General features: G+C 51.5%; 14 protein-coding genes across 15 annotated transcripts; 7 read left to right on the top strand and 7 right to left on the bottom strand.

Moving 5' to 3' along the window:
- Window positions 1–3,560: 3,560 nt before the first annotated feature.
- PPTG_21096 (hypothetical protein) lies at window positions 3,561–6,005 on the bottom strand. Its single transcript, XM_008895549.1, has 2 exons — window positions 4,507–6,005; window positions 3,561–4,448 (listed from the first exon to the last, which is right to left on the bottom strand). Exon 2 carries the CDS (start codon window positions 4,181–4,183, stop codon window positions 3,803–3,805), a length of 381 nt encoding a protein of 126 aa, XP_008893797.1. The 5' UTR covers window positions 4,184–4,448; window positions 4,507–6,005; the 3' UTR covers window positions 3,561–3,802.
- On the top strand, window positions 4,906–5,603 carry PPTG_21097 (hypothetical protein; the record flags this gene model as incomplete). The annotated part of the gene is made up of 2 exons (XM_008895550.1): window positions 4,906–5,174; window positions 5,468–5,603. The coding sequence occupies 2 exons, from the start codon at window positions 4,906–4,908 to the stop codon at window positions 5,601–5,603; spliced, it is 405 nt and encodes a 134-aa protein (XP_008893798.1).
- Window positions 6,006–6,180: 175 nt separating the features above from the next.
- PPTG_01694 (60S ribosomal protein) lies at window positions 6,181–7,010 on the top strand. Its single transcript, XM_008895078.1, has 2 exons — window positions 6,181–6,289; window positions 6,379–7,010. Exons 1-2 carry the CDS (start codon window positions 6,264–6,266, stop codon window positions 6,908–6,910), a joined length of 558 nt encoding a protein of 185 aa, XP_008893326.1. The 5' UTR covers window positions 6,181–6,263; the 3' UTR covers window positions 6,911–7,010.
- A 292-nt stretch (window positions 7,011–7,302) lies between these two features.
- PPTG_01693 (hypothetical protein) lies at window positions 7,303–8,037 on the top strand. Its single transcript, XM_008895077.1, has 4 exons — window positions 7,303–7,367; window positions 7,450–7,548; window positions 7,641–7,768; window positions 7,848–8,037. Exons 1-4 carry the CDS (start codon window positions 7,317–7,319, stop codon window positions 7,945–7,947), a joined length of 378 nt encoding a protein of 125 aa, XP_008893325.1. The 5' UTR covers window positions 7,303–7,316; the 3' UTR covers window positions 7,948–8,037.
- On the bottom strand, window positions 7,954–9,454 carry PPTG_01692 (hypothetical protein). Its single transcript, XM_008895076.1, has 5 exons — window positions 9,263–9,454; window positions 9,134–9,175; window positions 8,924–9,063; window positions 8,753–8,851; window positions 7,954–8,692 (listed from the first exon to the last, which is right to left on the bottom strand). The coding sequence occupies exons 1-5, from the start codon at window positions 9,288–9,290 to the stop codon at window positions 8,069–8,071; spliced, it is 933 nt and encodes a 310-aa protein (XP_008893324.1). The 5' UTR covers window positions 9,291–9,454; the 3' UTR covers window positions 7,954–8,068.
- A 936-nt stretch (window positions 9,455–10,390) lies between these two features.
- On the top strand, window positions 10,391–11,522 carry PPTG_01691 (hypothetical protein). Its single transcript, XM_008895075.1, has one exon. It carries the CDS (start codon window positions 10,763–10,765, stop codon window positions 11,342–11,344), a length of 582 nt encoding a protein of 193 aa, XP_008893323.1. The 5' UTR covers window positions 10,391–10,762; the 3' UTR covers window positions 11,345–11,522.
- Window positions 11,523–11,930: 408 nt separating this feature from the next.
- PPTG_01690 (phosphoribosylaminoimidazolesuccinocarboxamide synthase) lies at window positions 11,931–13,063 on the top strand. The gene has a single exon (XM_008895074.1). The coding sequence runs from the start codon at window positions 11,984–11,986 to the stop codon at window positions 13,007–13,009; it is 1,026 nt and encodes a 341-aa protein (XP_008893322.1). The 5' UTR covers window positions 11,931–11,983; the 3' UTR covers window positions 13,010–13,063.
- A 3-nt stretch (window positions 13,064–13,066) lies between these two features.
- PPTG_01689 (hypothetical protein) lies at window positions 13,067–15,017 on the bottom strand. Its single transcript, XM_008895073.1, has one exon. It carries the CDS (start codon window positions 14,392–14,394, stop codon window positions 13,078–13,080), a length of 1,317 nt encoding a protein of 438 aa, XP_008893321.1. The 5' UTR covers window positions 14,395–15,017; the 3' UTR covers window positions 13,067–13,077.
- Window positions 15,018–15,206: 189 nt separating this feature from the next.
- Window positions 15,207–16,103, bottom strand: PPTG_01688 (hypothetical protein; the record flags this gene model as incomplete). The annotated part of the gene is made up of 1 exon (XM_008895072.1): window positions 15,207–16,103. The coding sequence occupies one exon, from the start codon at window positions 16,101–16,103 to the stop codon at window positions 15,207–15,209; it is 897 nt and encodes a 298-aa protein (XP_008893320.1).
- Window positions 16,104–16,367: 264 nt separating this feature from the next.
- PPTG_21095 (hypothetical protein) lies at window positions 16,368–16,550 on the bottom strand (the record flags this gene model as incomplete). The annotated part of the gene is made up of 1 exon (XM_008895548.1): window positions 16,368–16,550. One exon carries the CDS (start codon window positions 16,548–16,550, stop codon window positions 16,368–16,370), a length of 183 nt encoding a protein of 60 aa, XP_008893796.1.
- A 1,512-nt stretch (window positions 16,551–18,062) lies between these two features.
- Window positions 18,063–21,261, top strand: PPTG_01687. 2 transcript variants are annotated; one of them, XM_008895070.1, is made up of 10 exons: window positions 18,063–18,253; window positions 18,339–18,558; window positions 18,628–19,558; window positions 19,628–19,733; window positions 19,806–19,916; window positions 19,979–20,140; window positions 20,208–20,414; window positions 20,481–20,544; window positions 20,607–20,686; window positions 20,755–21,261. In XM_008895070.1, exons 1-10 carry the CDS (start codon window positions 18,099–18,101, stop codon window positions 21,107–21,109), a joined length of 2,391 nt encoding a protein of 796 aa, XP_008893318.1. In that variant the 5' UTR covers window positions 18,063–18,098; the 3' UTR covers window positions 21,110–21,261. The 2 variants fall into 2 exon arrangements, with proteins under 2 accessions (XP_008893318.1, XP_008893319.1); XM_008895071.1 differs by having other exon boundaries at window positions 20,208–20,544.
- Window positions 21,262–22,353: 1,092 nt separating this feature from the next.
- Window positions 22,354–23,213, top strand: PPTG_01686 (hypothetical protein). Its single transcript, XM_008895069.1, has 2 exons — window positions 22,354–22,766; window positions 22,836–23,213. The coding sequence occupies exons 1-2, from the start codon at window positions 22,479–22,481 to the stop codon at window positions 22,995–22,997; spliced, it is 450 nt and encodes a 149-aa protein (XP_008893317.1). The 5' UTR covers window positions 22,354–22,478; the 3' UTR covers window positions 22,998–23,213.
- A 147-nt stretch (window positions 23,214–23,360) lies between these two features.
- Window positions 23,361–25,044, bottom strand: PPTG_01685 (hypothetical protein). The gene has a single exon (XM_008895068.1). The coding sequence runs from the start codon at window positions 24,924–24,926 to the stop codon at window positions 23,487–23,489; it is 1,440 nt and encodes a 479-aa protein (XP_008893316.1). The 5' UTR covers window positions 24,927–25,044; the 3' UTR covers window positions 23,361–23,486.
- A 498-nt stretch (window positions 25,045–25,542) lies between these two features.
- On the bottom strand, window positions 25,543–25,954 carry PPTG_21094 (hypothetical protein; the record flags this gene model as incomplete). The annotated part of the gene is made up of 1 exon (XM_008895547.1): window positions 25,543–25,954. The coding sequence occupies one exon, from the start codon at window positions 25,952–25,954 to the stop codon at window positions 25,610–25,612; it is 345 nt and encodes a 114-aa protein (XP_008893795.1). The 3' UTR covers window positions 25,543–25,609.
- Window positions 25,955–26,111: the final 157 nt, after the last annotated feature.

The following is a 26,111-nucleotide window of genomic DNA, read 5'->3' as shown; positions in this document are numbered from 1 at the left end:
TCCTTCGCTTACTTATTTCTCCTCATTATCCGACTCGCCATCGCTCTCTCAAGTAGATCATAACGCTGAAGAACATGGTATTCGCTGACCCAGAGTCTACAGAAATAACCCTTCGACATCCGAAACGGAAAACTCAGCTCTGACACAACAGTGTATACAGCAAGCACTCGTGGCACTTCCTCACGCTGCAGCTGTACGTCGTGCTCGGTACGATACCATAATTAACCTAGGTGGATTCCAGTACACACAAGCTTGGATGACAAGACGCAAGATTGTTATCGCTGTTGGAACTACCGCGGATCTGGCTGTCGTGGGAAGGTCGAGTTTCACGCTACTACAGGCGGGTACGGCAAGTTTGTATCCCTTATACCTGCCGAGCTGGCCGAATTGCATCGCACACGCCTGTCGATGTCGTCGAAGGCATCCAAAACGCTGTGGATGAACTTGCTCGCAATGACGTCTCGTTCTCGGCAGCAGCGATCTGGGCAACGGTCGACGAGCGATTATACGGAGGTGAACACGTACAAGCGGTGGCAGGGTTATCGCGCGAACAGGTCGTTTGCCGAGTTTATCGCGTTCGGGATCGCCATTTTGGAAGGAATGTCCATGGGCGGATAGAAATGTCTCCACTCTCTCGAGTACAAGATCGATCCCTCAACTTCTTTCAGCTCCATTTCATATGCGGATTTGACGATAACGACCAATCGTCCCGGATTATCAGATGGGCGCCCCTAGAGCTACTAGCTCTGTTGAAGTACTCAGGGACCTGCATCTTTATAGACGGCACCTTTATTTGCGTTCCACGCGGATTTCAACAGTGTCTTGTGGTGATGGTGCACGACAGATCGGCAGGAAAATACTTCCCTGTCTTCTATGTTTTGACGATTCAGAGGATACTAGGCACCTATCGACACGTTTTACATATCATCACGCAGGATGCTGATGAACAGCTCGAGCCACCCGATGTTGTATGTGATTCTGAAAGAGCCCTGATCGACGCGGTTGGCATGCTCGTTCCAATCTAAACAGGACGTCAGAAGACAAATGAAGAAACTCGTCAATTACAAGGCCCCCGGAGTACTCGGTATGCTAACGGTTGTGCCACCAGAGCAAATAGCCGTTCAAAGAATTTCGTGGGTCAAACGACAGATCAAAGACCGCTGTAGAAGAAACAGGGTTGCTTATGCACGCTCTAGCTGGCGTTGTTTCTGGAGATACTTTGCTCATACGTGGCTGAAGCTTTACGACCCAGAGCTCTTGAACGTTCATGGTCTGACCAACAAACTTGTAGCTCGTACGAACAATCCCCTAACACGAAGCCACGTTGCAGTGCTTGCAGCAGTACGAGGACGCCGAGCGCGTGGGCGAACCCGTGAAACTATTCACCTTACCCAACCTGTAGACCTTTTAATTGAAGCAGAAGATTCTACGGTTGACGAGTATAATGTGGAGGAGGGACAATCGGATTCAAGTAGCGAAGTACCAAGGAGTGACTCCGACGACTCTTCTACCGGAAAGGAGCGGGAGGTCTGCGGGGTTGTCTAGGTGTACGTGCAGCGAACATTGGAAAGCTAGCTGATACGTATTCTTTATAATACATGATACTATATTTCATAAAGCATTCATTGATAAGACCTGATAACAGGTCTGGTATTTAGTCAGATCATATTCCCAGGTCCTACCAGTACACGACCCCGCTAATAGTTTACCCCTAATTGCATGTGCTGGGGAGAGCGAGTTGCCTCCCGTATATTCTTCCAGCCGAGTGTCGAACACACGGTGCCCTCAAGAAAGACTTACCCGTGCCTGGTACCCTTCCACTGTTGGAACCACGAGGAATCAAAACACCTACTAGTTTTGCTCGTGCTAGTAGCGTGTTCTTATTTCCACTGGCTATATAAGCGATTTGATGGTCCAGTCTGTCCCGGTGCTAGGGCAGACTCTGGGTCTTCAGATCACGCCCAAACGGTCATTTGCCGTTCTGGTAGACGTATTGTTGTGGGTTTATCCAATCAACACTAATAGCTAGAGTTGCCGTGGAAATTACAACTGGTGCCGCGACCCAGAAGCAGTGTGTGACTTTGTTGACTGCTTGTATGGTCTCCAAGTTACGAGCAACCAAGAGTAGAAGAAGACGAAAAGAAACAAGAAGAAAAATGGCAAAAGGAACATCAACAGCGGTATCAGCTACTCCTACCAAGTCTGGCAGAGGCTTCAACGAGGGTTCAAGTCCGACCGGGACGGCTGCACGACTTGCGACTGCCCTCCACGGGGGGCGAGATTCCTCAAAAGTGACTTCGTCGCCCCACTCAGAGCCAACGATAGCGTGGCATTCCCGGTGTCATTGCGCCTGGATCTGAAGCCGGCATCTTATCTTCTTAATCATCATAGTCTACTCGGGCGTCTGGTCCATCGTCCGCATCGTCTTCGAAGCTCACCGAAAGATCGGAGACGTAAGGCAGATGGATAGGTTGATTGTCTGATAAAGCATTGTAGCATTATCATAACCTTTGTTGCGCTCACCGTGCCTCCGTCGCTATAAAAAGCTACCTTTCCATTACGGGACGACGGCGGCGGCTACATTTACGCTTGCAACAAGTACGATGATGACTCCCTCGGCCTTCATTTTTAGTAATAACCAATGAATATGCTCGATTATACAATTCTAAGCGATTTAAAATACTTCAATTTTATTTGGACTAATTAGGCAGTTTGCGAAAAACTAAGTATATTGCTTGGTTTTACAACAATAAACGATAGATTATGCTGCGAGTTGCAGAGTAAATTTTTGCTTTGCAAATTCCAAGTATCTGTTTGGTGTAATAGGGTTAAGGTTCAATAATTTGAAAACCTCAGAGTACTTGGTGAGACGACCATCATGAGCGACATTTATGGCAATCATCACAGGTGGAATACTCCAGCACAATTCCTAAGTTTCTTGCAGTATGGATCGATTCCTAACGCGCTTAGTACATAACCAGAGCTTCGAGGGTGTTGATATGTAGTTCAGACCCAGGAGCTGAAGAGCTAACTTAGTCAATGTAAGTAGTGTCACAAGGATAATACTGTAGCTAGATTTGTACGGTGATACTTGTATATGTTTCATTGTACAGTTGTTTTATTACTTTCGAAATTACACTATTGTAAGACGAACGCAAAAATAAAGCAACTATTACTCGTTGCGAATTGGTACCGTTCGTTGTATGGTACAGTGAAACGACCTGTTTACCATAATTGTTAGATTTTTATGTAAAAGAGCAGTGTGTCCTTAAAATCTGGTAAAAGTTCAGTACAATTATTACTGGCGCAATCTCGTTTACGTCAATGCAGTTTGTTACTGTAGGTTTTTTTTCTGAGTTCATTTGCTCTGAGATTTCCCGCTTTGCATTGTGGTTCCCTCCCAATTATATTACCGGTAGAGTCATTCCAATTTTCATTTTTCGATTTCTGGAATTTATGTATTGCTCCGGGCTAAATGTTGCACGTGTCAGTGAGTGTAGTCTATTATTTTCTTGTGCAAATGGTAAGTACGGCTCATACAATGAAGCAAAGTGGAAACTTTTCATTGCTAACGGCTTTACACAATCCCTTCGATTATGGTACTTCATTCAAAACTTCTGTTGAAGTAAAAAAAAAAAGCTGATAAAAAAACAGTGAGGCTCAAATCTCAGAATCCCTGTTTCTTGTGTCGGCTCTCAGCAACTGCAGTAGCCCGACGCACCAACTCAGCGAACGCAACAAATCTTTCCAATACGCTCACCGCGTGTTGTCCTATGCATGCGGCGGTTCTGCAGCAGCACCGTCACAGCCACAACGAATATCTCGACGGGGATCCAGGTGACGCCCTTGTACCATTTCGCACCACCAGCATGGAACAACACACCCGTGACATCAACACACTGCACCAAAATAAATTCACTCCCATCGTTGCCATGGTGAAAGTCTTCACCGTCGACAGTGCGTCAGCTGAAATTGCCACTGGTGGCCAAACCGTAGCCGTGTTGCAGGCAATAGAGGTGGCCCAGTGTGCATTCACATATCGAAGGCCACCGTCGAGAAGATTAAACACCGCTGAAGCCAAATAGTCCCTCGAGGCCATGCAGACCAAGCGTGATGACAGCGACACCGACAACGACGAAGGTTCTGAAGGTGCCACAGTCATCCGAGAATGTCGTAGCATCATAAGGTAGCATAAGTCACACAAACATCGAATAGCGCGACAAGATTGACCAACCTCATCATTGGCATACTGTAATCGTTCTTGCCAATGTTGATAAGAACATTCGTGTCGTAGGTGTGCTGGAAGGAGACCGACGCCCACTCAGTCTCAAAATGCCGTACAGTAAACTACACGATAGGAAGCTCCGCGTGACGGCCGTGACGTAGTGTTGCAGCGTGTTGCCGTATCCGACAGTTGAGGGCGTGGAAATGACAGCTGCGGGTAATCGCTGCTCAGGAGACCGTCAGTTTTCATTAGTGTACTGCATTTTCGTCTCAACCACTTACTCCAGCTTCTGTTCTTGCTGATGCTCAAGTTTATCTTCATTTGCAGGAGTGCGTGAAGCTCTTTTCCAACTGTAACGTGGTGGTCGTTTTTCTCGATGGAAAACGTTGAACAACGACGTTGATAATGCTTCGTCGTTGAAGCGCGCGTTTTATAGGCTTCAACAAGCAGTTTGGCACATTACTGAAACCAGCTCCTGTCGCACAAGTCTCAGCTTTCAGATTTCACCAACGTCACTAACTAATTAATCAACGGGCTTGACTTGATGGCGGTTAACGCAGCTTCCCAGCGCACGTATCCTTGAATTCCGCAAAGACAAATCTTGACGAGGAGCGTTGCCTCCACTTGTCAGTCTCACAACGCAATTTGAGAAGAACTCCAAGTATCTGCCGTCAAGAAAAATGAAGATCACCGCACTCGTCGTCGCCACGGCCCTCGCTGCAACGAGCGTTGTCGCTACTGATACGCCAGCTCTACGGGCTCTGGCTGATGCGCCCGAGGCCGATGTGCAGCCCAATGCTGACGTCCCGCTGGAAGGTGTCGACCAGCAGGAGTGGTGGGGCCGCCCAGGATGGGGACGTCCTGGCTGGGGCTGGGGACGCCCAGGTTGGGGGCGTCCTGGTTGGGGCTGGGGACGCCCTGGTTGGGGCTGGGGAAAGCGTCGTTGGTGGTAAAGCTGCCGCTAAGGACCGATGAAGCAAGTCTGGACTCGAGAGACCGAATTTCACAAAAAAAAACCAAATATGTAGTCCTGCTGCCTCTGTCGCCAACCTCCTGCCTTCGTATGAGCTCGTCTGCGCTATCTTCTCAGCCGGACGAGCTGAGTAGCGTTTAACCTGCTTGAAATTGAAATCCGAAGCATTTTTGATGTCACCTGCCTACGTTTAAGTGTCTTCACGCTTGTTTGTACCTCACATCAAGTCACATTTGAGATCCGTAGCTCATGCTGCTACGATACTGCAGCCAAAATCTGCCACGTCGCGCGCAATTAACCTTGGCCAAAGACGACATAGTATCCGACGACATCTCCAAATGCCAAGAGCACGACTGTATGATGTTGTCGCGTGCAATCTCGATTACGGAACATGCCATCGAGTGAGCAGCTTTATCCTTAATTCCGTTGAAGCGCCAGCAAGACGTACTGCGCGATCGTGACCTCTACCTCCACTATGCAATTGGCTACGCAAACTCCCATTCCTTTGCGGTCCATCCATACAGCTCTTTTGTTCTAGACATTGTGCAATAGGATCATCTCAGCAACATAGAGGGCCTCCAAGAGAGGCACCGGTTGAACGTATAGTGTCAGAGGTTAGCTGTGTCGACGGTCCTCGTTACAGTCAGAGTTCATGGCACTCGCATAACCGCAGCTTGATGTTCTTATGGCAGCACACCGAGTGGACTTGGTCGTGTGATTCCGCCATAGCACCGGCAGAAACTCTCTCCTGTGGCGATTGTGTCGTCCTCCCAGTAGTCCCATTGCGCACTTCCACTTCAACTGCTGCCATTCGGATATACGCGCATACGACACACGAGCACACGAGCACGAAATCGGCTTTAACAGAATGAGTTAATCTCGGTTCCATTGTAACCGTAATTAAATCAAAAGCTTTCTAAACCGTACCTTTAAAATCCGGACCGTTCACTTTAATAGACCCTGTACCCATTTTTTGTGCACTCACGGATTGCCAGTCATTTTGTGCGACCCCCTCCCGATTTCGTCTCCGGCCATTTATTCTTTGGGACAAATTGGAAGAAGAATATGGTGTCCTTGAAGCTTCAGAAGCGGTGCGTTACGGCTCCGTTTAGTACAGGAAACAGGTCCACAGGTCTACTACGGAGCGCCATGCTGACGCTTGTGTGTTCTATTGCTACAGTCTGGCCGCGTCCGTGCTCAAGTGCGGTAAGCGCAAAATCTGGCTCGACCCCAACGAGTCGAACGAGATTGCTCTTGCCAACTCTCGCCAGAACATCCGCAAGCTCGTCAAGGATGGCTTTGTCATCAAGAAACCGCAGGTGATCCACTCGCGTGCTCGCTTCACCAAGCGCAACGAGGCTAAGCGCAAGGGCCGCCACACGGGCATCGGTAAGCGTCGCGGTACGGCCAACGCTCGTCTGCCCTTCAAGGTGATCTGGATGCGTCGTATCCGTGTGCTCCGTCGTCTCCTCCGCAAGTACCGTGAGGCCAAGAAGATCGACAAGCACATCTACCACGAGCTGTACATGCGCAGCAAGGGTAACCAGTTCAAGAACAAGCGTGTGCTCATGGAGACCATCCACAAGATGAAGGCTGAGCGCCACCGCGAGAAGACGCTCAAGGAGCAGTCGGAGGCCCGCAAGGAGAAGGCCAAGTCGGCTCGCGAGCGCAAGGCTAAGAAGGCCGCTGCCCCCGCTGCCAAGAAGGAGTAAGCGTCTGCTTTTCTTAGCTTGAAAACGTGAACCGCTTGTCCAGGTCACATGAAGGAATGAAACTCTTCCCGAAGATGCCCGCATCTTTTGTCCCACTAAATCTGCCTATTTACTTTGTCTTTCGAAGGTGTCGTTGTCGATGGGTACAAATGCAAGGTGATCGCTATCGCTACTTTGTCTTTCAAAGACGATGAGTCGTTGTGAATATACGTGTAGGTTGTCTGTATGTATCGTAAGTATGCAAGTAGGTCATGTTCGTTGAGCATCTTCGCGCTCGAGTCTCCTACTTGGAGATGCCAACATAGTGCGTTGAAAACTTTTGAATAGAGCTCTTGTCAAGAAGAGCACATTTGCACTCGTACTTAAATGAATATAAAAGTTTAGTGTCAGTGTTTAAAAAAAAAAGATGGAATCGAGCCCTGCCGATAGCTCTATCTCCAAGGCCAAGCTGCACGAGGTCCAGCCCCTCTATGGAACTGCTGTTGCTGTATTCTGTGACGTCTATCTAACATCCGCTGTGCTTTACTCCCTCGTTATAGGCGTTCGACGTGCTGCCGAACCTCATTGATGTGTTGAAGGATGTGCTGTCGGCCAGCTCCACTCAGGAGACCATGAGAATCGGAGATGTCTCGGCCTCGGTAAGGATCGCGAAGAAATAAATAATGCAACAAAGAGGAGAAAATTCTCGATACTCTGTCTCAGTGATGACACTGACGTGGATTGAATGTAGGCGGTGTCGGTGAAGCAGAAGTACACGGACGCGCTGGAGCTACTACGCTCGCTGCCCGGCACCGACACCTCGCTGGAGGAGCAGGAAAAAGCCATTGCAGATGCGAAGGTAGAGCTCAAGCGCATATCGTACGTTTCACTTCGGTTTGCCTTGTGAATTCGAGCGATCGATAGCTGACAGTCCTTGTGTTGCCATGCTTCAATCCAGCGATGTTGTGGAGCTGTACAGCAACACGCTGTACCGCGGAACGGACGAGCCACGCGCAGAGATTAACGACGCCTTCTCCCGCAAGAGTCTTCTGAAATGAGAAAAAGGCTTTCAATCTTTTCAAATAGTAATGTATGCAGACAATTTAAAACCTCCAGCTATTCTTCGGTTGCAGGAGACATCGCTTGTATTTATCGGACGCTCAAAGTTACGTACTCTAGCTAGTAGAGGCCGAAAAAGCTCAGGAACTTCTTAGAGAACTCCACGCCAAGGAAGCAGGCGGCGTTGGCCGGGAATGCGCGAGCCATCGCAGGTCCCACACCGTTGAAAAGCGCACCAGGACCTTCTTCCATCATCAGCACCTGGAAACAATGCACGATGCCGCGGTATGTGCCCTCCGGAGCAGTCTGGATACGCGACTTGATCACATCAGGCGGAATCGCGATGACCCAGTTGATGATACCGGCAAAGCCACCAGCCACAAACACACGGAAAGCGTTCAAGTCGGACGGATCCTTGCCCTTGGGCGTTAAGCCGCGCTTGATTGCCTCAAACCCGCCAAAGTATCCGACAGAACCCGGAACATCGCGGAGTAGAGTAGCTTCCCAGCCGCGAAAGATACTTGACAGACCACCGGTGCGGTACAGTTTCTTGGCACAGTCGATCATACCGTCGTACAGCTTAGGCTCACCTCGCTCCACGGCTTGTGCCTGGATCTGGAGCAAGCACTTGATGCGCTCGCCAGGAGCCATGACCACAGTGGCAGGGATGGCCGAGAAGCCACCAGCAAACATGATCTGACCCATGGACAGCGGCGCTGTGGGCGATTGTCCCGAAGCCTTGATCTGTAGAGCAATGGTTAGGACATTATAAAGCGTGTGCATTTGCTCGGAAGATGTACTTACGGCAATGAGCTTGCCCATGTCGTAGCCCCAGAAGCATGTGGCGAAGATAGGACTGACACCCACTAGTGGCGCTGACATGCCACGGTACAAACCGCGGACCTGAATTAGAAAATGGATCGAGTAGAGTTAGCATCACCCTATTGCTGCAAAAATGATTGCGAGTGGCCGTACCCCGTCCTTGGCGACCATCTTGCGCGCGCAGTCGAGGGCGTTGGAGTACATGGGCGGCTGACCTGGCAACGGCTTAGGCTGCGTCTGCATGTTGACCTTGATGAGGTCGAGCGGGTGGCCCGTCGCCACAAGGCACATGCCTGGATTGATACAACACGGTTATTCGATACTGACGCGAAGGTAGCAGCACTACAAGTGAGCAAGACATACCGCCAAACCCGCCGGTCACGAAGGACACCAGACCCGACGTCGCTGCAGGTAGAAGATAGAGGAGCAGAAAAGCAGAGCACATTAGCCACGATCATTTGCGAGACGAGCAGAACTGCCGACGCCACGTACGCTTGTTTGTCGCTGCTTCCTCGCTCATTGTTGCTGGAATAAGAACTGTGTGTGGGGTCTGGGGCTCCTTGAAGCGGATTAATAAGTGGGGTGGACGCTTCACGTTCGGCTGTGCGAGGAGTCTGCCGTTTACGTGTGCAAGACTGAAAACTGAAGACGTTGCGTACGTTGCTTCAAGTTGTCTCGTGACTTGGATTCAGTATGAGCTTACACCTGAAATGCAAGATCGTGTTCTTAATTTGATAAATTTTCGAAGGTCACTTTCTTGGCTAATGTATGGGTGTTAAATGATGCTGCCTCGCAGGGCATTGCGTTTTCATCGGCTATTGCGTTTCACGAGGTGAGCTCCTGTTGCTATCGTCACCAAACAGTACATTTTACACGTATCCTGCCACCAACGTGGGAAAAGGGGACGGTGAGATGATCATTGTCGACCTGAGTCAATCACCACAAGAACTTGATCAACATCAGTCAAGGGCATGCTACTGATTCAAGAAGAAGTCTACAACGCCGGTTGTCAGTAGCGCGCATAAGTCGAGGGGAGTTTTCGATTCCTGCCACAGGAAACAAGACGCAATTCCACGGTGTTAAACATACAGCAGACCTAGCGCTAATGACAACTACAAGCCTCGGTTGTCAGCAGCGTCGACTTGTGGTCAAGGTACACGAATCGATTGCTAGAATCGCTGGAATTCTCAGTAGTTGGTTGGCCCTTTGTCAGAGTAAGCCCTGTTCGTATTGTGAGGCACCTTAACAAGTCGCCACCCACCCGGCAGTGCTGCAGGGTTCAACATGGAACAAACGGCCACGTTGCAGTTCAACGTGCCCCATGACTCGTTGTGTCCATTGCGCGAACGCTCTGGTAACCACCGACCCGATGCGTCTCAGGCACTACTGCTCGTGTTCGTACACTGCTAGGTGCAGCGGAGCGTGAACGCAAAAGTCAGCAAGCCGCTTGACTGGTTCTGGTGAAGAACAGGCTCACCACTTGATCTGCACCAGTGACAGTGTGCGTAGAGCCGCCAGCAATCTTGCAGAGCCACCAACTCTCGTCCTCGTGTGAAGCCGGCGCACGATTCGCCGAAATGAGTCGTCGGATTGGCTGTAAAGTGGTCCATTTCTACCAATCATCAATCGCGGGTTTCTGGGTGGGCTGCGTTTCGATTTCTCTTTCTCTGCTCTCACTTTTCCTTCTGCCGATGGCTCGATCATTGCTGAATTTGCCGTCTGGGGCGCAAGTGCTTTCTTGACAGCCTTTCAGTTGAGAAGAAGAGGGCGAGTCTTAGAGGAAGAGCCACCTCTTGAGCACGACTAACTGAATCCTACGTACTGTAGCGGGTTTCCACCTCGCCGTGCTTTGCGGTGTTCCCAACTCTCGTTTTCTCTCGCTACATCCTTTCGTTCTAGCAGCGTTGCTGCCCTGTTTGTACCCGTGCATCTCATCGAGCAGCACCAGGCTCCTGAGTCACTACCAACCCACATCGCCGCCTGGCCCACGTTATGGAAGTGCAGGTGGACACTATGCCGATCAACCAGAGTTCCAAGAAACGCAAGAGCCTCTTCAGTGGCGCTTCACCCATCGCACCGCGCGTATCTGCATGCGGACCATTGCGCACGCCCGTGGCCACACCGCCGATGTCCGACGCTTCATCCTCGTCATCGGACAGCGTCAACCTGTCAGCAGCGTTAACCGCGCTCAAGGTGTCGCTCAAGCGCGACTTGGAGAGTTTCGCTCCTCCCACACCTGCAGTGTCGCCAGTCCACGGCCGTGGCTCGGCCAAGCGCGCTCGCTTCGACTTCGAATCCATCGAGGAGGAGTCGGAAGTAGACGCTGAGAAGCAGCAGCGAGTCAAGACTCCCACAGCATCTCCACCCAAGACTGTGAACGCGCTGCTGGCCGTCAGCAGCCGCATCAAGTTCGAGCTAGAGAAGCGTCGCCGTCGTGAACGTGAGCGCGCACAGAAGCCCCGTAGAAGAAAACAGCTGAGTTACTTCGCCATCGTCGGTGCCTTTCAACGCGCGGCGCACGAGCGCGAAGTCGCCGTGCAGGTCGAGTGCGTCGTAGAGGCGTCGACGGATTAACAACACATCGTCGAGCACCAGCAGCTGGCAGTCCGACCTACTCGCCGGACGGAGACACTTCTGTCATTCCCCCCTGTGGCGTCGAGCATTTTGAGCTATCTATTCGAGCCACGTCGTCTTGTGCAAATAACTATCGTACCAATACAGAAATATTCCATACTTGTATGTTCCTACCTCTCAGTCTTCCCGTTCCGTTCGTGGTCGTATAATTCTATCAACCCGCGGTCAGATTTCCCGCAAGGAACCATGCAAATGTCGCGACATTGTCCAGACATCTATCGCCACCTGGTTACTCCATTACACGCATAGCGTGGCACGACTTGCAGGCATGTCGCTCATGTTCCGTGTGGCCAGGCGATGGCGTGCCGTCGATATTGTAATGGGCGAAACCGGCCACCCCGTCACACAGCGACGTATTTGCAGACTGGAAGAGCGCTATGAGAAGTAGCAGACGACTTGCACTGGCGAGTGCCACTGTATAAAGTCGCTTCATCCCGTGCCACTTTAATCCTACACCGCTTCCATATCGAGCGATGATTGGCTATATTTATCAATCTGGTCTATGATTGGGTCGTTGAGGAGGTTACGTTATTGCCGCTCTTCTGGCCAGTCCTTCCTTCGGCTAGCACATTGACCACCATGAGCGTGATCGTCGCCGAAGCCGAGAAGCGCACGCAGGCGTACCTGTCCAAGATCGAGAATGGCCAGACATTGACTGCCACGTCGCTGGCTGCGCTCAGCAAGGAGCTGCCGGCCTTCAAGCAGATCACGGGTAAAGTGCGCGACGTGTATGTGTTCGAAGACCGCGTACTGCTGGTGTCCACGGACCGCCAGTCGGCCTTCGACCGTGCTTTGGCTTCCGTGCCCTTTAAAAGCCGTGTGCTGACACTGACGAGCGTCTGGTGGTTCAACCAGACCAAGCACATCGTGGCCAACCACCTGCTGGGCGTGCCGCACCCGTCCGCTATGCTCTGCAAGAAGTGCACGGTGTTCCCCGTGGAGTTTGTGGTGCGTGGCTACATCACGGGCTCCACGAGCACGAGTATGTGGACCAACTACAAGAACGGCAGCCGCGATTTCTGCGGCCACAAGCTTAAAGATGGCTACAAGCAGCACCAGAAGCTGCCGCAGAACCTCGTGACCCCCACGACCAAGGATGATGAGCATGACGAGTTGATCTCGGGAGTGGAGATTGTGCGTAGTGGACGCATGACCCAGGAGCAGTGGGACTACTGCGAGAAGAAGACGCTCGAGCTGTTCGCTTTCGGTCAGGAGCAGGCGGCTAAGCGCGGTCTCATCCTGGTGGACACCAAGTACGAGTTCGGCTTTGACGAGGCCACCGGTGAGATTCTCCTTATCGATGAGATCCACACGCCTGACTCCAGTCGCTATTGGCTGGCTGACTCGTACGAGCAGCGTATGGCTGAGGGTAAGTCACCCGAGAACATCGACAAGGAGTTCCTCCGTCTGTGGTTCAAGGAGCGATGCGATCCTTACAACGACGCCGTCCTACCCGAAGCCCCCAAGGAGCTTGTGAGCGAACTGTCGCGCCGCTACATCATGCTTTACGAGCTCATCACCGGCTTGGAGTTCGAGTTCCCCGCCGCCGACACCAAACCCGAGGACGAACTGGTCGAGGGCGTCCGCAAGGCCCTGCTGTCTTAGGTTCTTCCTGAGGCAAGATCTCGCTGTAGATCAATACATATACATATTCACCAATCTGTCTTTAAGCGTTACTTTTTAGGCGACGATGGGGATTCTCGTGCTTCTCTCCTGCCTACGGACGTTGACTCGCTCACCCCGTTCCCTTCGACTGGTGGGGTTGGTGCTGGAGTTACTGATGATGTCGACGTCACTGCTGGCGCTCCCTCAGGACCTACGGGTAGCACCGACGCTTTTGAACGCTGCCGCGGAGAAACTGGCTGCTTCTTTGCGCATGTGAGAGGCACGTTGTGTTGCTGGAAGAATTCTGCTGTCTCGCTCGGACTGGGGTTTTCAGTCCAATGAGCCTTAAGATTGCGAGCTTTCTGACTTCGATGGATAAACACCAACATCATTGTAGCTGCGCGTAGTCTCCTGATCGGACTGAGCTTCTGCATGTCCCGATGCGCCAGCTTGACCACTCCACTGATTGTGATGAAAGCACCGAGCGAGAACATACCAAGCGCGAGTGGTGTCATCTTTGCGAACTCTTTAAAGTACACGCCACCGCCAAAGATGGAGATGGAGATGAAGAAACATTGGAAGACTGGAACGACGAAGACGGCATCGAATTTCTGCAGACCGTGAGCGAGCCAGTGGATCTGCATGAAGACACAAGTGAGCATGCTGAACGCGATAGCGTAGGGGCCGAACGTCACGAACTGGTTGTCCCCCTCGATTGTTGTCTTCATAAGTTCCGCCATCGACTTGGCGAACAACACAGATTGTGCACCAAAAATGCCAGAAAGCGCGGGGTAGCTGACCGGATGAAGCTTGCGGAAACGCGTGTACTCAGGCGAGGTCCTTCCTTTATGCTTCAGTGTGTGTTCCATCTTCCTCGTTAGTAGAAAGAGTAATAAGCAGGAAACGCTCATTAATGTAGCGTATACTGCAAAGAGCGGCTCGCGGTAGAGTGCAATCAATTCGTCGACGGTATAACACGCGCTCTCCTTTTCAGCGAATATAGCGACGACGGTGATGCCAAGTAATACGAGAGCGGTGCCAATAGCATCAGACTTGGTGAACTTCTCCTTGAGCAACAGCGACGCGAAGGCGACATTGGCAACCATAGTCGACCCACCAACAGGTGTAGCCAGCGACTGCGGCATGAAACCCAGCGCCACGAAGTCTAGGACGCTGCCGCCGACCACGAGTAGCAGCCCAATTACCCACAGCGGCTGACGGAAGTAGCCGCGTTTGTCGCCAACACTACGGCCCTTGGCTTCACGCATGAAGGAGAACTTCTGCAGATTTACACCCATGTTGGTGCAGATCGAGCCGACGATTGTCAGAATCACGCCCACATACCAGAGCCCATTGGACTTCTCTTTATGCTCACCACAGCCCATGGCTAGCCGTCGTACGGAAGTTAATCGAAGGTGGCGACGCTGCTTACACTTCGGTTGGCTCGATGCTCGTCTAGTTTACCTCTCATGACTATGTTATGCATTTAGCTTTATATTTATAAGGTGTGTCGTAAGTTCCGCCAGCAATAGCATAATAGAAGCCAGTGACATCTTGGTTTTTGTATGCTACAAGTTGAAGTGAGATGCTAGACTTCTGGCGTGACGTGACTACTTGGTTGGTGCTGGCTTCGATTCATTTACGGACATCGCAATCTTATTATCGTGACAGAAATTAGCGCTGTCATTGACAGTGTCAATGGACAGCGACGCACAACGCAGACAGCACAGAGAGCTTCACTTCGTGGCTTGAGCCAGCTCCGCTGAAGCGACGCGAAACTTTGACATTTCCCCCTTGAAACGCCGAGAAGCAGTGAAGCTGATCACAGTCGAGGAATGGAGATTCAGAAAAACAGCGACAGCCATAGTACGAAGCATTACTAAGTTAGTAACAATGCTTGTCAGGCTGCTGCGGTCTGCAACTCATAGTATTAGGGGTTGTCAATACTCTTGGAGAAAAAGATTGATGAGGATTCCTGGTTGAGGAGCACCCATTGCGTGTCACTGCACCAAACCAGCACTATTGTTCTGGATCTTCCCGACACAAGGAACTAGAAATGAATCCACTTGACTTCATGATATTTATTGGCGAGGAATCGCCTCGCATCCCTACGATCTACCTACTAGCGCTCTCCTAAGGTGCCTCCACAACGCTACACTATGACATTAATCTTTCCACTACACTAGCACCTCTCGGTTCAGCACAGAATGGACTGGAGAGACATTGGCACGCTGGCTCGGCGCGTATTAAGACGCTCCGCTGACGGTCCGGGCGCACCACTCTCAGCCGTCCAGTCCTGTTGTGACGGTGCGACCACCAACGAAGTAGCAGTCCCACTCGCGGCATCTTCATCGTCGGACATAGCGGTCTGCACCGTAGTGGACACCGCTGCTTTCTTGCGGCTCCTGGCGCGGTTACCGCGCTTAACCATCTCTTCGGTAGCTGGGGAGGCCAATCGCCCTGCAGAGATACCCTTGGCCGCCGTGTTGGGGTCTTGCATGATACACTCGAGTGTGTACTCGAAGGCCGCGATCTTTTTGGCAATGTACTCCTTGTTGGTGCCTTTGGCCACACTCAGCGATTCACGCAGCATGTCGATGCTCTTTTGCAAGCTGCGGATCTGTCGATGCGGCCAGCGTTGGATACCGTGACGACGGCAGATCTTCTTGAGCAACGTGGCACAGATACCGAATTTACGCGCGACGGCGGCGATAGGCATGTTAAAGCATTCCCTCAAGTCCTCGAGCTGCACCACAGGGCCGTAGCGTTTGCTGCTGCCGCGAGGCGTGGCTGTCACGGCCCGTGTGGGTGGCGCTACTACTGTGGGAGCTACAGGGTGCAGCGGCAACTTGTAAGCCATGGGACTCACGGAGCTGAACGCGTCGAAATTGAAGACGTCGGCGGGGCTCTCGGCGCCAGAGGGCGCAGAGGGCAGTGATACCTCCACGGACAGACCGGTCATCTTACTGCGGTAGCTCGGCTGCTGTTGCGGCTCGAGCTTGACAGTATCCATTCCGGCGGGGCGGTCCCGCTTGAGTGACATGAGGATCTCACCCATGAGCATATCGTCGTCGCTGAGCGAGTGTGACTCCATGGTGGCCAGTGCTGCGATGGTAGACGGACGGATGCGCCACGAAGAGAGCAGATAGCGTTATGACCGGCGTTGGGGTGGCCATTGTGGCGACAGGTGGGCGGGAATCGAGTGGCGCGTGCGAGTAGCTTCCATTTTTTGCCAGTTTGACTGGGTTTCAGTATGGGCGACGTGAGCAGACGCTAAACTTCAAAAACCTTCAGGGTTTTATACGGGAGCAGGTCGGATCAGACCAATACAAACCGCGAATCAACTGACCTGTTATAATTAATCGCGAAAGGTTGAAGGGATCTGCGCATCCCTCCGCATCCCTTCGACGCGCTTGCGGCGACCTTCACGCGACCATCCAGCGACAACGCGTCCCTTCGGACACGCAAAGAGATCTTCACGCAGCTGCGACAGAAAGCGCCCCACAACGTGGCCTTGGCGCTGCCGACTTGGCAGTGCCATCACTCGTTGTGTGTTGTACTGCTGAGCCGCATAATGTGTCTTGCTCACTTCACGTGCCAATAGCTTCCACTAGTCGTCCGTCCGACAGCTGGTGACGCGCTATGCGGACAACGCCAATGCCTCCTCTGAGACAGCCATCGACGCTGAATTGGCTGTGACGCCACATATCATGTACCGAGTTTGCAAGGGTAGTATTTTTGACCAATCGAATGGTGTTTAAACTTGCGTTTCAGCTGAATCTGGTCGCGTCAATCATGGCAACTTCAAATGCCGTTCACACAATACTGTACTGGATCGCCACCGTATCAGCTCGACAGGATGAGCTTCGACCCGACCGCGGCATTGCCACCTGCTGCTTGGAACTGCATTCAAAGTGGTCGTTTTGCCAGCACCGGATTCGTTTGCATGAGTCATGGTTCTCAGACAAGGGATGTGCATAGTGCTGCTATTCTTCGGTCTTGGAGTCAGTCTCAGCAAAAGTAGAGATCTCTGAGCGAAGACCGGCACCACCACAGCCACTGTCCGTGCATAATGGCACGGAAGAGGTTCCGGAAGTTGAACGGGAAGCCCAACCGCACGCACCGGCAGAGTAGAATCCGAGGTGGTAGGGTCCGCAGCCGGTACGACAAGGGCAGCTAATCTCTATCTTGTGTAATAAGTATTGTGCTAGTGGCACTGTTGTGCTGCTCATGCTATTTTTTTTTTAGCAACATGTTAGTATCGAGTATTCGTACATCAACGACATGTACAAAAGATTCCCTTGTCACGATGAATCTACATCTTCAGCATATTTTTGCGATCATGAAGAGATATTCAAAACAATTCGCATGCAAGAGGGCATGTGATCTTTCATTATGTACACTGATGGTATCACGGGTGTGTTGATACGATCTGTTGGTGTTCCGAGGAGCGTTGCACGAAGTGGAGCGGAGCAGGTAACCATGAGGTTGGTCGTTAGTGATTACAAATAGCGTGGAGAATTCGCTATCGGTGCTGTTTACCATCATCCCAAGTCAGGCCCAACTTTCAACAGCATCCAGAAGTGTAGGTGTCCTCGTGCTTGGTCTGTAAGTACGATCTCCTCGGCTGGTCAATCTTCTCAACGGTGCAGAGTGAGATCAGTCTTGGATGACAACATTAGGTCATTTCGACTGCAGCAGTGACGCCGGATGGCAATGCTCGCCATGATGACGAGGACACCGATGGCAACGGAGACGATCTTATGGTGATGTCCCCTTGTGTCGTTACCATGTATGCTTTAGTTATGTCTTTGGAGCAGCGAGTGAATTGCCTGGAAACTATATCGGTCGGAGACCACGGCCAACACCTCTCGCGTCGGCGCGAGGTTAGTGATGCTACAACGATAGTCGGTGTTGCTACGGACGCAGAGACCCCCTGCTGGTGTCCACATCAAGTCCGCCCGCATCCAAGAGGTCGAAGTAAAATATAAGACTTCGATTTGATTGGTAGAAAACTGTTCGACTTCAATTAATTACGCACAATATGCAACATCCAATAATTGCTATTGTTTCATTCTCAAGCCATCCGATGGGAGACCGGCGCCCTCGGCGCTTCGGCGCGCGGCACCACACGACGCGCGTATCCGCACCCTCGGGCCCACACGGTGGCGGACCGGGTGGCTCACACTACGCCAACACGCTGGAGTTCGAAACTGTAGCCTCTGAGCGCTCAGTCCCTCGGAAGTACGTGCCATGCGTTGCCTTATTGCCACGCTATCTGTTGCATTTGGCATCACTGATACTCACGTGCATCATTCTGTACACTCAGCCACCAGCACAGAGCCAACTGGGAGGATACACACAGCCAATTCGACTTCAGCCAGGATAATCAGTCTCGTGGGCAGCTGGAAGGGCCCCATGCACCCGACAAGTACAAATCCAGTCGACCTAAGGCCAGTGGCCAGAGTATCAGTGCCCCAGGGTCATCTTTCGCCAATTCCGCGTCCTCCACGTCAACTCCAGGCGTCGCCGATGGAGTTCTCAGCAAAGTAAACAAAAACAATTATTGTTATTGGACGTGGAAAATCTAACAATTTTTTTTCTACGTGATGCCGCAGGGTTTCATTCCACCAAAATCCCAGGGTGATTTTCTGGATAATTTAACAAAGATGAACACAAGAGCCAATCGCGGCTCCGGGTCGATACTGAAGGCGATGGCGTACTCAACATCCTCGTCGTCGTTGGAAATTACCAGTGCACCACCCAAGGAAGATATTTCCAGGCCACATACAGGATCCAGTGGATGGGTAAACACAAGAATGAAGCAGCTACCGGCCAAACCCCGGATCTTATTAACAGCCAGTGAGAAGAGGATGAAGTTAAGTAACAACACAAGGAAGACGCCGTCGCCAGTGGTGAGTCACTACTCGCTACGGGACCGGAACAAAACCACTTTATTTGGTATCTCACCGACCTCGACAGCGCCGTTTTCGATTCGAAACTCAAGAGTATCGAGACTGGGCAAGAGGAAAATGAGCAGCGAAGGCTCAGCGTCGAAGCCCATTGCGCTGGACTCGGATTCGGAGCCTGACGTGCAGTCAGATAGGGATATTGTGGACGAAGTTCTGGACGATACGAGGAGAACTACACCGTTAAAGAAGCAGGACGTGAAAGCAGCTGTTATTGACCTGGACGACATGGCGCTGCGTGCCATGGCACGGCTCAACAATTGCGACGTGATGATTGGACTGTTCCAATGCATCGTCGACATGTTCTTCCAAGGTGACAGTATGTGTATGCGCAATATTCGGGGGAAAAACGAGACTTGGCCGTTCGAGGAGAACTATCTCTTCAATCTCGACAAGCTGCACGATATCAGGTATTACTGTGTGTCCAAGGAGGTCGATGTGAGCGTAGAAATCGATGTCGACGAGCCCGATCGGATGGAACAGTTGCTAGACGAAGCATCATTCATGGCATTCAAGCTGCCGTTTGCAAGCGAAGCTGATCAAACTGCGATGAAAGATTTTTACGACCCCACTGGCACAGGTACGCCGAGATCTGTTGTTGTTGTGCCGTGGCAGATTTATAACTGTTATAGTTGCTATGGAATGTTAGATGTTTCAAAAGGATACATGGTTCTTCGTCCGCTGGAGGATACAACAGGAGGAGATTTGAGTCAGATTCAAGAACACCTGCGCTCTTTTGGGGATGTCCAAGCAATGTATGGTGCAGCTAGTTCACACCTTGTTTTACTTGCCTCGCGCTAACATTTTGGCATGTATTTTACTGGCAGAAATGATAAGAAACAAGCGAAAGAACACCTGGAAGCCTTGCTGAGGGATCCCTTTAGCTACAAGGCCAGTAGGCAATCTCAACGAAGCGCCACTGAAGCAGACGCAGAGAGGTGCGTATAAATGCTTAGCTTGACAAGATTTTGAGCTGATTTTTTGTTTGTTGCGTCCACAGTTCGTCGGAGTCGGAGGAAGATGATGAGGAGGGCAGCATCACTGTGCTAACGTACCCATTGCCGCCCTGCACCTCGGATATTGTCACGATCATCCGCCGCGATGTATCGCGACTGAAGCCCAGGCGCTACCTAAACGATAGCATTATCGACTATTACTTCAAGTAAGTTAAATATTGCGAGCTCTGTAGCTACAATGTGATAACTAACGCCGTTCTTGGTGTTTTACAGACGCATGATGTTGGACAGCTATCGAGATAACAAAACTGTCCAGGAGAAAGTTCTCTTCCTCAATTCGCACTTCTACACACGCCTTCGAGGGGGGAAAGGAGCGACTGCGCTGGAGCGGATGGAAGCTGGATACAAAAATGTGTCCACGTGGCTCGCGCGCTCCAATTTCTTCGACCGCTCCATCATATTTATTCCAATCAACAAGGAGTACGGCGCAGTCGATGAACTCTGGCAATCTTTGTGGTGCTGACTGGATGTGTGTGTTCTTTACAGCTTGCACTGGAGCCTTGCTGTGATTTTGAACCCTGGACTGGCAGGATCTGACACCATTAACGAGGTAAGTTTTGCTCTTAAAATTCTGGATAATATTTGACTAACATAATATATTTTATATTATAGGAGGCTTTTTCGTGTATCGCTGTGCTGGACCCACTTGGCTCGTATCATCGCAAAGCTGCCATTATCCGTAACTTAAGAGCGTACGTACAACTTTATACTGCTCATGTTATGGTAATTATTGTGTTTTAACATTTTTGATACGACCCAGATTTTTGCGGATGCGTTGGGAGAATTCTCAAGACAATGTAGGCGACTACGGGGTGGATCGCGTTCTCACGGTGAACGTCAAGGCGCCACAGCAAGAGAACAGCTACGACTGCGGTGTTTACGTGTTGAAGTTTGCCGAAGTGATGCTGAAAAATTGTCTGGAACTCAACTTGCTGGATCAGAATGAAGGAGTGATAAGCAAGGACGTGACAGACGGCAATCTCGAGGCTTTGATCACTTCGAGCGCGTTCTCTGCGGAGGACATCACGGCCACTCGCAAGCAGATTCGGCAGTACATTGAGGCTGATGCGAGTGAGTATCAAATTCGCAGGAAGGAAGAGAGGGCCAAGGTTTAAACAACAGTAATGCGATATTAGCACGGTTTTGGCAAGTTGAAACAAAAAAAACTTGCCTTTTCGGTGTTCGACATGCCGAGCGAGTGGTTTAAAACTGCCTTGCGTTTCGTGTGAATTGCATCCCGACGATCTCGCCACTTGTTAAACCAGCAACTTCAATTTCGTCTGCATCTCTTCAGGATCGTGCGGCCTTGATAATATCTCTGGTTCCAGCAATGTGGCTATGGCGTTAGTCAAGAACGCGCAGTCGACAGCTAATATAGGGGCCGAAATGTGCCACCAGCCAGACGCACGCGCCGAAATTAGTAGAGACTCTGGGCTGAAGTCTGGAGATGTGCTGCTTCAGCACTGAGCTGATGAGCTGGGCAGTGTGTTCAGTGTACAAGACTGGAGTAAACGTCCTACACTCTCGAGGCCATACCGGAGATTGCCGTTGGTCCTTGCCGGTTGAAGGTCAGGCTCAATGGCTTGGTAAGAAAAAAAAATCATCACCGGTACTGCTTGGCAAAGCCTCAGAGGCTGAAAGGCCTGAGAAAAAGTGCGAAGATGGGAGCAAAACGACTGGGATCATGTTTGCCGCTGGTGTAATGCAACACGGGCTGGGAAACAGACCGCGGAAAAGTCTGCAATGCCACCACGAGCTGAGCCATCTGCCGAGAAAGACTTTCGCGGCAGATGGGTCAAAAAGTTGGATGCAAAACCCAGCAAGCATCGCCACAGTGCTGCAGAGCACGCCAAGCAGCGATCCGTTGTTTGCTTTGAAGTTTTCCGGCGTTGAGACTAAGATCCATGGGTACGGCTCTTCACGCCAATTCGACGCCAATGCTGCCATCACGTGGGGAGTATCCGCGTTCCAGATTCGTTCCTCAGCTTTAGAGTCCTCAGCATTGCAGCCTGTAAGTCTGAATGACTTCGCGTTGAATCTGCGCGTCCTGCATGGCAAAATCAAATCAAAATTGCACTTGTTGCCTCTGCCTCAACCCGAGCCGCACAAATAACCCTCTCCAATCAAGTTTTCCTTACCCAATTGGCAATGTCGGGGCATCACATTAGAAAGACAACAATCAAGATACTTCCACACAATCTTGAATCGGATTAGTGCGTGTTATACATTTATCAAGGTTTTGCGGCGGTCGTGCGACGTGTTTTTGCTTCGTGTCAGCGCCCTTTCTTTCGCATATAAATTTCAAGACGAAACCGGCCGCCCCATCCACAGCCGGAAGTCGCTCGCCCGACGCTTCATTGCGCAAAGTCTCGGCAGGATAACAAAACTCCCAAGTTTTCATTTATTTGCAGCAGCGAGTTTCATTACCACACGCTTAAAGCTAATTTAGTCAGCAGTATCGCATCACACCAGCGTAGATTAATCATGTCGGACGTCGTCGTGCCATCCTTCTTCCCGACGCCTACCGAGATCGCTGGAGGCATCCGCTGGGTCAAGCAGCACCCCGTCGTGGCCACAGCCGCCGCCGCAGCAGCCACCGCCGTGAGCGTGTTCACGTACCTGAAAGCAGCAGCAGCCGAGGACGAACACGACCTGAAGTTAGCAGTTCTCAGCCCCCGCAAGGAGGACGAAGCCGATGACCTGTGCAGCAGCACAGAGAGCGACGCGTCCACCCCATCAAGAGGCCGCACGTTGAGTCCTCGCGATCTCAGTGTACGTTGCAGTATGAGGAAAGTTTTTTGGTGAATTTGGTGGTAACGTGTTGATGACTGTCTTATGCAGTTCGGAGAGTTAGATGCCGAAGCGGAGAACGAGATGGAGACGGACGTAGCAGTGGAGAACAGTGAGCTGGAGGCAGCGTTGCAAGAGGCAGACGGAGAGACTGTGTCTCCACAGTGGGGATGGTATGTCTCCACCACGCCACCCGAAGACTATTACCATTGATCTGCAATTCCTCCATCATCAAGTGCCGTTTAATTTTGACCCAACTCAGCGTTGCGACGGACTCCCCCCTTATGCGGTGAACTCAAGAGCTGCTACACTCCCAGACAGCTTCTTTAATTTGCCAGACGGAGGAGAAATGTTTCTCTTCTCCAAGCGGGTGGCTTTGCCCACCCATTCATCTATTTGTCCTAATATATTGAGTCCTCACACCGCCAACCTCTCTTCGAGTTTTTAACATCCAAAACTTTAGAAGCTTTTTGTCATTTCAACTGGTAAAGTGGCCACTGATAAAAACGACAATTCGTTACTTGGTTCAGTTTAAACCGTTGAATGGTGAAAAAAAAAAGAATGTCGTCGAAGTGAAACGCTGAAGGTTACGTTTTCATCTTCAAACGTTCGTCTACAGTTTTTCAAGCAGAGTGATGGTTATATTTTTGAGCAGACAGAATCTCTATTAGGTTGAATACTAGCTGGAACTATTAGTTGTGCTTACGCGGACGCTCCGCGATCGCAGGAGACACGGCGTGCCCTCGTAGCTGACGTGTTGGTGACTGCTGCAGTCTCTAGGACGAGCTGCACGCCTTCGGCACTCAAGAAGTTGTCTTCGAGGCCGAGGAATCGCAGAGGGCAGGCGGATCCCGCCAACAGTCTTTGCAACTCATTCACGCAGTTGTCTGTGACGAGGTTGCCACCCATACAAAGCACCTGGAGCGATGGACTCGTCTGGAGAGCGGACAGAACGGCTCGCAGTCCGGTCTCGCCAATGAAGTTGCGCCTCAGGTCCAAGCGGGCGAGACGAGGGGCTTTAGCGGACTGCAGCAGCCTCGCAACTTCACTGGCACCGAGGTCAGCCAGGCTGTTGCCGGCTAGCAGCAGATCCTCTAGAAGCGGACAGCCCGTTTCCAGGGCGCCACACAACGCGCGGAGGCCGTTGCGGCTCATGGTGTTGACAAACACAGAGATGAGCTGCAGCTTCTTGAGGCTCGGGAAGGCACCGGTGGTTAACGCGCCGGCCAGAGCGAGCACAGCGCTCTCTCCATCGTTAGTTTGAGTCGCCGGGAGCTCAGCACAGCCCCAAGCATAGAGCGGCGTCGTAGCAGGCCCCACCCTCGGAACCACAGGGGATATTGACAACACGCCAGCCTTGTGCACTACAAGTTGCTGGAGGTTTGTCATTTGCAACATGGACGAGTTGTGGCCAAGCCCTCGTGTCAACTGTGTCACCTCGACCGTCAGACTTAATGCGCAGCCTGGCAAGAACGAAGCCGCGAAGCGGTTTAGCATACGTTGACGCATAATTTCCTTGCCGTCTAGAAACGAGAAGACCAGACGCGTGCAGTCCTCACCGATCATGGCGAAGATACTGCTCGCTGGTGTGTAGATGCATCGTCGACGTTTAATCCTGTTCACTTGCATCAGGTTTCTTGATACATGGCGCTTCCTGCTGTGTGCCACCGTCTCACTTGCAGCGGATTCGTGTACGCTGGAAGCCACGAGGCTTTGCAGTCGTCGTCGAAGAGTGGCTAAGTTGCGGTACTCGGTAAGCGACCCGGCACGGGAATATAGAGCCAATTCGATACGTTTGGCTAGCAATACCGCTCGCTCCGGGTTCACGTCGGACTTGCTTTGAGTCTGCGAGAGCTGTAGAATGCGCTGTACCATCATACGACGCTCGGGTAAGTGGCTGACGGATTGCCACGGGGCCTGTTCGCTCTGTATATTGTGGAAATCGTCGTGCAGTTTAGCGCTGTCAATGCGCTTGGCGTTGCATCGTTCCGGTGCCCATTGCGGAGGTTGAGCCACGGATCCCGTCGGCGTGGAAGGAGCCATAACCTGTGCCTGCATTGATCGCGATCGACTGGAGTTGGCTGTCGGCCGGCAAAAGTGGAAATGGCAACTGCAGTCGACTCGAGCTCCAGTGGGCACCATGCTCTCTCTTCTACAGCACCCGCGGCTCGTTTCTTGCGGGGCTGGAGGCTCTTCTCTGAAGTTGCCAGTCCGAGTCGTCGGGGCATTGAAACGTCCGCATGCCCAGCTGAAACTCGAGAAGAGCTGCCGTCATGCCTTCGAGCGCGAAAAGACGAGCGGACAGATGCCAACCGTAAGTGTGAGCAAAAGATCGCCTTTCGACGAGAAAAGAGAGTGAAGCCGGCATGTTTGCGGCCAGGGCACTAGTTGTCGCTGGACTGTAATGCTTACCTTGGCTCCACAGACCGATTTGCCGGCGTTTGACATGACTTTTACCATCAATATGCATGGAAATCGTTCGCTTTGGTGTTGGGAATGCGCCAACATGTTGCACTCAGCTCTTCTGGTAATTGAGTTGGTCACCCCCACGAGATAAACAGACAGACCCTGCTCTCTCACATGTAGAAGCTGAATCGGCTTGCACCTTCCACTGTGAATCGACCCGCTCGCTGATTATGGAGAGCAAAGCGAGCGCGGAGAAAACGCTTCTACAGAAACCACCTGCGGGCTCACTCGGTAACCGTGAGTAAGAGGGCATGGAGGGCATTAGAAAGATGTAGAGAGAGATCATTCCATGGTCTTGGTTGCGTGGATTATCCTCCATCGCCTGCAGATCGGATATTTGAGCTACGACTGATAATTTATCAGAGCACGTTGGCGCTTTTAGCTAAAGAGGGCGTGAGATAGAAGCCACCAGAGCTTGTGCTAAAGTGTCTGCAGATGGACGCAACCACTGCGTGTAGTGTCGAGCGGGGGGAGCGCTTGTGTCCTACAAAAGCTGTCTGACGACCTGTACAGCTTTCTACATGAACGTCGTTGAGCTCCGATCCATCGTCGACGGACGGTCGAGAGCTGAAGCAGCCGCGTTTGCTGATGTTGAAGTGCAAAGGACGGCCGGCACTCTCACCATTTCGCCAGCTCGATGCTGTGGCGGCAGCACGAAAGTGCTCGCTCGTCACGTCTTTATTTACCTCGAAAACTTGAGCCATCAAGTGCAAAGACGGCAAACGCCAACAGTCAAACGCGTCCTGCACGGCACCAGGTAAAGGAGAGCTTAACCAATTCTTTTGCGTTGCGAACGCTGGATTGGCTTCTGTGCTTATCTTTCGTGGCGAACGGCTGCAATTTGCATGTTATACATGTAGA

Source organism: Phytophthora parasitica (genome assembly GCF_000247585.1).
Source record: "Phytophthora parasitica INRA-310 unplaced genomic scaffold supercont2.3, whole genome shotgun sequence".
Taxonomy (NCBI): Eukaryota; Oomycota; class Peronosporomycetes; order Peronosporales; family Peronosporaceae; genus Phytophthora; species Phytophthora nicotianae.
The sequence above is the reverse complement of the archived record's forward strand: the minus strand, read 5'-3'. Positions and strand labels throughout refer to the sequence as shown.